This window comes from Condylostylus longicornis, unplaced genomic scaffold (assembly GCF_029603195.1).
Source record: "Condylostylus longicornis isolate FDR11 unplaced genomic scaffold, ASM2960319v2 ptg000140l, whole genome shotgun sequence".
Lineage (NCBI taxonomy): Eukaryota > Metazoa > Arthropoda > Insecta > Diptera > Dolichopodidae > Condylostylus > Condylostylus longicornis.
In genome coordinates, this window is record NW_026578108.1 from 168,769 (window position 1) to 178,847 (window position 10,079).

At 29.2% G+C, this 10,079-nt stretch overlaps 1 protein-coding gene across 1 annotated transcript in view; it reads right to left on the minus strand.

The window, feature by feature from the left end:
• LOC129615637 (uncharacterized) overlaps positions 1-5,357 on the minus strand; it is a 61,511-nt gene extending 56,154 nt beyond the window's left edge. Inside the window, exons 1-2 of the mRNA XM_055530950.1 lie at positions 4,813-5,357; positions 3,906-4,200 (exon numbers count right to left, since the gene is read on the minus strand). Coding sequence (XP_055386925.1) covers positions 3,906-4,200; positions 4,813-5,094 — 577 coding nt within the window. The 5' untranslated portion in view covers positions 5,095-5,357. The remainder of the gene's footprint in view (positions 1-3,905; positions 4,201-4,812) is intronic.
• Between the last annotated feature and the right edge of the window lie 4,722 nt (positions 5,358-10,079).

The window sequence follows — 10,079 nt, forward strand, 5'->3', positions numbered from 1 at the left end:
AGAGAGACGTTTAGACCAATCCTTTCTTATTCTCCTTTTTTGTAATTCTTTTGCCCCCCAAGTGCTTCGGTAACCACCGGTTTGTACTTCACCGCAGTTTGCAGATTTGGCTTGAAAGTTATCTGTTCTTTTACACTTTGTCTTTGACAAAATCGTTATGTATGTCAGATCCTCCTCTTGTATTAAAAAATGGACTTATTGCTTTTAAGAGCCTCAATTCTTACTGTCATTTGCTGAAGATATTCCAATCTATATACGTTATTTAAGTTATGTTAATATGTTTCCTTGATTTTACTTATCACATCTACGCATTTGAATTTCCTTTGGATAAGCTCACATTTACTATCATCATGGTATTATGGAAGTAAGTTTTTCACCGTTGCTTTAATTGGCCTCGTCTATTTATGTTCATAAGAATGCCATTCTAATTTTGCTTTTTCAGCAGCTTTAGTTAGTCTATATTCATGTTAATTTTCAGTATTTACGTTATTTAAGTAGATTGTTGTTCGTCATGATTACCTTCACATCAATATTTTCCTCTTTGAGGATCCTCGTTAGTTTTGTAATACAGACTATGTTACTCACTATTACTGATCGAGGCTTATGTTTTTTAAGTTCAGCATTTTTCTGTGATCAGGATCTCTCTACTTTAATGTTTACCCCCAAAAGGCAGTTTCATATCTGGTGAACTTTTGACTTTTCTCTTCTTTAAATTTCTTTTGATTTTGAAGAAACAGAAGAGAGGCGCTATTTTGAACGGTTGTTGTACATTTTTGTAAGTCATTGAAGAAAAGAATTTGGTATAAAATAGCATTTATAGAACCCTATTTTTGTCAATAATTCCTAAACCAGATCAGATAGCGTAATGATTTATACACCAAATTAAAGCTCAATTATCAAGATTGCCACCTGTGTTAAAATTGGAGAAAGCTCCAAAGTTACGTCACCTAGAAAATTAACGTTTTTTAAAAATGAAAAGTTAAAATTTCAGGTTTTCGAACTTTAAATTCATGTGATTCCAAAATCTGAACAGACTATTACTGATATAGATATTCATAAGAAAGCCCTTACTCTTAAGTCACATATTTGTTAATGTGCCTGTGTTATACAGTCGCGGAGTTATACTTAAAATTTCAAAAATTAAAAACATCAGTCGAAATTCACTTTAAGCCTTTGTTACGAAACACCCTGTATAAGTGTTGAAAATTTTTCTTTTTGAGATGTAGGTACTCAGCTTTTCATTTCCAATTATATCACAATTTCAGAGTTAATAATCTGAATGTAGTTGTTGAACCGACGCACATCGCATTTTTTTTTCATTTTTATGATAGTGTGGCTCCTAGAATTTTCAATCGTTTTTGTATTCATATAGGCAATGAAATATCGAATTGTTTTTGAGGTACTCCAAACAATTTCTTCTTTTTTTTGGTTTAGAATGTATTGAGGAATTTGCTTTAAGTTTGTCCCTTGAGCTTTAAGATATATATACATATATGTATAAATTTTTTTTTGAATTTTTTATCATTATTGAGCGTAGTCGATATTTTTGAAATTAATTGATTTTAATTTAATTTTTTCACTTCAATTTCTATTTTATAATTATTTCATAATTACTAATTACTAAACATAATTAATTAATTTTAGTTTTTCAATATTATAAAATAATTATGACTTACAACTAATTTTACTTTTTAGCACTTTTCCAAAAAATCTTTGAAAAAAGTGCTTATTAGTTTCACTCTGTCCACCCGTTCGTCCGTCTGTCAGCGTATTTGTTTACGTCTACACCCTTGAAGATAGAAATCTGAAATTTTACATGCACATAGATTTTTACTAGAAACTTATTTCCTTAAACAAAATTTTCTATATCCCCCTCTCTAAAAGTTACACCCCCTAAAAACCTAAAAATGGCATTTCTCCCACATAAAAAAAAGTTTAAAAAATCAGGACAATAGTTAAAAAAATAACACGTCGCATTAACATATTAGCGTGCTAATTGCTATTGAGGATACTTTAGAACCACAACACTTGTAATCAACTAGTATACTTGTTTTTGAGTTACTACTGAAGTCAGATGAATCAAATGTTTCTCTAGGATTTTTTAGTGAAGTGAAAATGAAATAGTAAATTTCAGCAGTATAATCTGTTTTATGAACAAAAATATTTGAGTATTTGAATTTGAATTCATTAATTTTACTTAGCTCATTACAAATTAATTTTTTGCGCTCTCTATAGTGTCACACTTCTGTAGGTTTCAGGACCATCATAATAAAATGGAAAACGGATAGGCTGGCTAAATATGACAATACGACCGTAAGATCATTTCGACAGCTGCCGGGAAAAGAAGACCATTTTCCACTATCTCTGCGAGTAACTGACTCCGAGCGGGGCTAAACTGGTCACGTGGAGCAAAGTACGCGCAACTGGACGAGATATCGAAGGATAGTATCGAGAATTTAGACTCCTCAAGAGAACCGGTTGGTTTAGATAGGACACCTGTAATCGTACACTCAATGACGCCCGGCGATCGCGAGGTAGTAACGGCGTGTTTTTGCTAATTGGGGTACTACGTCAATCAGCCTTGGTCCTAATCATCATTGTCACAAAAAAATTAATGAAAAGAAAAATAAGTAAAAATCAAAAACTAGCTTTCACCAAAGAAAAATTTATAATAAAGAGCTATACGTCTTAATTTTTTCCATGATGACAGCAAATATGTTTTCATAGTATTTATGGCAGTTTCTTTAAATGATAATAACAATGATGTCAGGGCCCTTAGTAACTGACAGTATGTTCCGAAAAGAGGACAAAAAACGAGTAAGAAAGTAAAAAAATTTTAATTTTTCTGAAGCTCCAAATATTTATTGCCATGCTTATTGAAACTGATGCAGAAGATTATAAAATTGCGTTTTAAAAATTTCTTTACAATTTTAAGGACGCTAGTAAGCTTTCAGGTAATATATCTATAAAAATGTAAATTTGGCTTTAACTAAATTTCGCTTTGTGACACTTGAATGCCCTGAAAGGTTCACCAGTTAGTTTAATTCTATCAATCTGTTCAGCTAATATGTTTCAAATATAGAATCAAAATATAGAATATGTAAAATGGGTTTGGTAGAGTAAAGTTTGGTTTACGAGCCCTGATTATTCCAAAAAATTTAAAGGTTAACATCCCGAATTAAAACATTAAATTTCAAGAAAATTGATGGATTATTTCTGTTTATATGCATAAAAATGTAAAATTGACCCTGGAAAGGTCCAGTTCAGGAGATCTGATATATCCCAAAAGTTGATAAATCTGTGTTATAGCCAAAATAAACTTTCTTATTTTTTATTAACATATGAAATTCCATCCAAATCGGCTCAGCCGATCATGAGATACACGTGTTATTTACACTTCCCTGAAGAAAGAAGTGCGTTTCCACCAAAAACTCCATATTTAAAATTTGTTACCATCACATAACCTCCACTTATTGTATGGAATGCACTCGGCAGAAAGCAAAACAAATTCATATACATATGTACTTCTACATTTCTCTCATTGAAAAAGTATTCTATGTTTTTAGAGGTACCCTTCCTTGCAGAAATTATATAAAAATTTGGTTTTATACACAGAGCTATGTATGTATTTCCGATTCAATAAGATTACGCCTTTTTCAGGTTGTAAAAGTCGCTTTACATTAAAAATCACATATATCTGAAGCAGCTTCCAATGTTAGGACAAAGCAGATTTTACCTAATAAAAAAAATAATTGTTTTCAAAGTTATTATAACTTTTGAGCAATAATTGATTTTTGTGTCAATAATTTTGTCCCCAAATCGAAGTAATCGCTTTATTTTTTAAAATTTGTTTTGATAGACAATAATTTAAACCGTTTATATAAATTGTAAATATCGAAACTTACCTAAACTCTCTATGGAATTTTGGGAGCATTCAACGCACTCTACACATTCATTACAAATATTATTTTCATGTTGTTCATTTATTTTATTTTGAATATTAATGCGTGCGGCAAGAATCGCAGCTCTTTGTTGTTGTAATTTTTGAATTACTTGAAGCTGCTGAATATGATGTGTTCCGAAAATGTGTCCGCTTAAAGCTTCTGATATAGGATTAACCGGACGATTATCCTTATACCCATCTGGTGGACTGAGAGTTTCTTCAGTAACTTCTGCTAAGTTTTTTGGGTTTTGTGTATTCTAAAATTAAAAAAAAGTTAATATTTTTGAATATTTGATTATCTTGATTAAACCTATAATATAAACACAAATACAATGCTGTACTACATATGAAATTATCAAAATAAATTTGTCGCTCAAAAATAAAACATGTACTGATTATAAAAAGAAATTACTTTTCCACCAATTGTTCAATGCCATTGGAGTTATAAACAAAAAATCATTATAAACAAAAAAATTACGAATCCAGCACAGTAACGTATATAGCAATAACAACAAATGACACGATTAGTATAATTTAAAGTTCTCAACTTAAAACAGCCTGCAAATAACTTATCATATGAGTACATACATACATACATAAACAGTATGTAATCGATTTTATTTGTCATTTCAAAAAAGCAAGAAATGCATTGTCTGAAGCTCTCTTTTTGTTTTAGAGAACGAACCATGTAAATACCAATTAATATTGATGACCAAAAATATTCTGGAAGATTTTAATTTTCTATGTATAGAATATAAACGCGTCACATATTTTGTGTATTTTTTTGATTTAGAGAAAAGAAACAATTGTTTTTTTATACTTAAGCCTTGAAATTGATCCTTAAATCTTGTATATATTTATTTACATACCTTTGCTTTTGATTGTTGTGCAATGTGTGACTTATTCTCCACTTCATAATTACATTGGCATGATTCATCATAACATTTTTTGACAAAATCTTGTTCAGCACAGGAGCAAGGTTCCTCATCATCTTCAGAATATGTACATTCTTCTCTTATAAGAATAATATAGTCTGCTTCGAAAAATTCATTTCTAGTCTCATCGAATACAACACGATTTTTTCGAGTTTGTGGAGGTCTATTTGTTTTTTTTAGTAAACCTTTTAGTGTGCCATTGTTAATTTCCCGCATATTTTAAAGTAAAAAGGCTGTTTTAAATCCTCTTCATTAGAAATAAAGTTTTAATTTTCAAGACGTCTCTATTGAAAGAAAATGTTCTTTCATCAGTAACTACATCTCTGTTTAAAAAACGAAGAAGTTTAAATTTTCAAATTTTTTTCGACTATGTTATAACTTTTTAATTTTATTTCTTAGTAGTGTAAAAACCAGTGTTTAATTTGCATATGTATATTTTTTAAAATTTTCAAAAAAATTTTGCTCCCAAAATTATACAACTTTAATACCATGTAGATATTTTTCTTTCGTAGAAAATTCAAAAAACAATTGAATTTCAGCGCATGCTCTTAAATTGATTTTGTTTTCGGGGTTTTTTTTATGTCAGTTAACACGAGTTTGCAAAGCTATCATGCTAAATGTTCACTCATGCTTGATATACATTTTTACAATAAAAATTTTATACCTAATATCTAAATATTTCAAAATAATAAAAAAACCAACATTTTTTGCCATGATTTCCTAACATTGAATTTTAAAAATAAGGTATTCATTCAGAATAACATCTTAATTTTCTTCGTATGAATTAAACAAGCAATATACGAGAATTCTACGATACAACGTAATGGGATTTTACTTACTGGGTTTGACATAAGAAATGAGCTTCGACTGTTATAATAAAAAACTATTTAAAGTTTTTCAGCTTCAACAAAATGAATTGGCTTAAATTATTGTACATAGTTTAGTTTGTTAAAAATAAAACAAAAAAATAAAGGCTCTAAAATTTTAAAGCAGAACGTTTGCATTAAAACTTTTCCCTTTCGTTATCATATCTTTGTTTTTATGGACCACACTTCATACCGTGAAATGGATATTGTGAGTAAAAATTGTGGTCATTTTGGGCTAAATACGAGTATATTTGTGGGCGATTTCAAATTTGTCTCAGGATATTTATATTTTACCATTTTCATTGTACCATTTTTAGCACTTTTCCAAAAAATTTTTGAAAAAAAGTGCTTATTAGTTTCACTCTGTCCGTCCGTCCGTCCGTCCGTGTGTCTGTTTACAAAACTTCTACATTCTTAAAGATAGAAAGCCGAAATTTAATACGTATATAGATCTTTACTAGAAACTTATTTCCGTGGAACAAAATTTTTACCTATCTCCCCCCCTTTAGAAGTTATACCCCCCCAAAACACTAAAAATGGCCTATTTTAACTATTTGTTGCAATGAAACCATAAGCATTTTTGAAATTTTGCAAACGCAGAAAGACAGTGGCTTGCTTCCCCTAGCGCGGTATACTACAGTTAAACTTTAGAAAAACAAAATGGCCGTTCAAATTTACCGTTATCTTAAGTCGTTTTTTTCCAAATTCTTGATGTCATTTTTCTTCAAGACCCCAGCCTGAAGAACTTTGAAATTTTAGGAGCTTTTAGACATTAACAAAGAATTCATTTCGTTAGAAGAAAATTTTTTTCCATCTCCACCCCCTCTCAAGTTATCGCCTCTTGAAATTCGTAAAATTTGAATTTTTGACACCTTATATTTCCGAAACCGCAAGCTTTTCCAAATTTTTATAAACGCAGAAAGCTACTGGTAAATTCCATGAAATTAAAAAATATAATTATTTTTCTTAACTCACACAATTAACCCTTAAAATCGAGCATTATGTTAACCCCTTTTTATATTAATTTTTGCTTTATTTCAAAGACTGCATAAATCGTTCATCCTAAATATATGCAATCCTAGAAATAGTATCGTTTATGAATGAAAATAATTTTAATAGTGTGGTAGATATACATAGAGTTTTTTTAAAAGCAGGATTTTAACTTGTTGAAGGGAAAAGTGCTACAATACAAACCATTGGTTTGACCCAACTTTATTTAAACATAAAAATATTTGAATTAACAAAATTCATGATTTTCAAAGAGAATTGTGCAACTGAAGCTCTACTGTGGATCGATTTTATCATTTTTAGCACTTTTCCAAAAATTTTTTGAAAAAAAGTGCATATTAGTTTCACTCTGTCCGTCCGTCCGACCGTCCGTCCGTCCGTCCGTCCGTCCGTCTGTCCGTGTGTCTGTTTACAAAACTTCTACATTTTTAAAGATAGAAAGCTGAAATTTAATACGTATATAGATCTTCACTAGAAACTTATTTTTTTAGAACAAAATTTTTACCTATCTCCCCCCCTCTAGAAGTTATACCCCCCAAAGCACTAACAATGGCCTATTTTAACTATTTGTTGCAATGAAACCATAAGCATTTTTGAAATTTTGCAAACGCAGAAAGGCTGTGGCTTGCTTCCCCTACCGCGGTATACTATAGCTAAACTTTAGAAAAACAAAATGGCCATTCAAATTTACCGTTATCTACAGTCCTTTTTTACCAAATTTTTGATGTCGTTTTTCTTCTAGACCCCAGCCTGTAGAAGCTTGAAATTTTAGGGGCTTTTAGACATTAACATTTAGTTCATTTCGTTAGAAGAAAATTTTTTTCTATCTCCACCTTCTCTCAAGTTATGGCCTCTTAAAATTTGTAAAATTTGCATTTTCGACACCTTATATTTCTGAAACCGCAAGCTTTTTCAAATTTCTATAAACGCAAAAAGTTAACGGTAAATTCCATGATATTAAAAAATATAATTATTTTTCTTAACTCACACAAGTAACCCTTAAAATCGAGCATTATGTTAACCCCTGCTTATATTAATTTTTGCTTTATTTCAAAGACTGCATAAATCGTTCATCCTAAATATATGCAATCCTACAAATAGTTTTGTATATGAATGAAAAAAATTTTAATAGTGTGATAGGTATACATACTCGTAGACTGTATTTAAAAGCAGAATTTTCACTTGTTGAAGGGAAAAGTGCTACAATACAAACCACTGGTTTGACCCAACTTTATTAAGAAAGTGTTTATCAGATTATCTTGATAACGCATATTCGAACTGCTTCTGAAGGTACACCAGCCACCCAACTTTTTGCGGAAATCAGATATAAGAAACTGGGTTTTTCCTATGGCCAAACTGTCGCGGCATCCTATACCTGAACTTTAAAAAAAATTAGAAGCTGTTAAAATTTACCGTTACCTAAAACTAGTTTTATCCGAATTATGATATCGTTTTTTTTCTAGACTGAAAGGTTTAGAAGTCTGAAACTTTAGAAGCTTTTAAACACTAATAACTAATTCATTTTGTTAGAAGATAACTTTTTTCACCCTCATCCCCTTTCGTCCTTCAAAATTTGTAAAATTCGAATTTTTGACACCTTATATTTCCTAAACTGCAAACTTTTGCGAATTTCTATAAACGCAGAAAGCTAATCGTAAATACCATGCCATTAAAAAATATAATTATTTCTCTAAGCCCACGCAAACAACCCTCAATCTCGAGCATTATTTTAAACCCAATTTATATTAATTTTTGCTTTATTTCAAAGACTGCGTAAACCGTTCATCCTAAATATATGCGATCCTAGAAAGCCTTCAACATTGTTTAACACAACTTTATTACCGACCGTATTGTGTATACAATAGGTAGGTTATGTGATGGCAACAAATTTTGCATATCGAGTTTTCGGTGGGAATGCACTTCTCCATAGTAGGGAAGTGTAAATAAACTATTTTTAGCAACCTGTCGGTCTGTCGGTCTGTCGGTCTGTGTGTGCATGCGTGTATCTCAAGTTCTACTGAACCGATTTTTATGAAATTTTATATGTAAGTTTATTTCAACCATGGCACGGATCGATTAACTTTTGGGATATATCAGGCCTCGGGAACTGCACTTTTTAGCGGGCCTATTTTACATTTTTCATCATTTTAAAGAAACTATTCAACCGATTTGCTTGAAATTTCATATATAAGCTTCGCTCGACCGGCCGCAAAACCTCCTAACTTTTGGAAGAAATCAGGTGTCAGCAACTGGACGTTTACTACGGGCCAAATATACATTTTTGCGTATATAAAGAGAAATAATCGACCGATTTCATTGAAATTTAATATTTAGGTTCTTCGTATTAAAACAATGAACATATAAATTTTTTGGAAAGATCAAGGCTCGAAAACTGATCTGCGGGCCGATTTTACATTTTTCACTATATCTACGGAACTAATTGATAGAATTTCTTGAAATTTGATATTTGAGTTCTGGTTGTTACCGAAACTAACTGACGAGCATTTCAGGGAATTCGGGTGGCACAAAGCGAAACTCTACTAAGAGCCAAATTTACATTTTTCTAGGTATGTTAACTATAAGCTTATTAATGTCCTAAAAATTGGAAAGAGGTAATTAACAGGCATTTTTATAATATTCTGTAACACTTTCAGTATCCTAAATTGTTGCTCGTATGCAAGGTATTCCTAAAATTTTTTAAAGAAATGAACATGTCTCTCCTCCTGGCCATAATACCTTATCATAATAATAATAAGTAAGGAGTAATAATAATAATAACAATAATAATAATAAAAGTAATAATTATAGTAAAAATAATAATAATATTAAATATTATAATATTAAAAATAATAATAATAGTAAAGTATTAATAATAGTAAAAATAATAATAATAATAATAATGATAATAATAATAATAATAATATTAATAATAATAATAAAAGTAATTATAATAATAATAGTAAAAATAATAATAATAATAATAATAATAATAATAATAATAATAATATTAATAATAATAATAAAAGTAATTATAATAATAATAGTAAAAATAATAATAATAATAATAATAATAATAATAATAATAATAATAATAATAATAATAATAATAATAATAATAATAATAATAATAATAATAATAATAATAATAATAATAATAATATAATAATAATAATAATAATAATAATAATAATAATAATAATAATAATAATAATAATAATAATAATAATAATAATAATAATAATAATAATAATAATAATAATAATAATAATAATAATAATAATAATAATAATAATAATAATAATAATAATAATAATAATAATAATAATA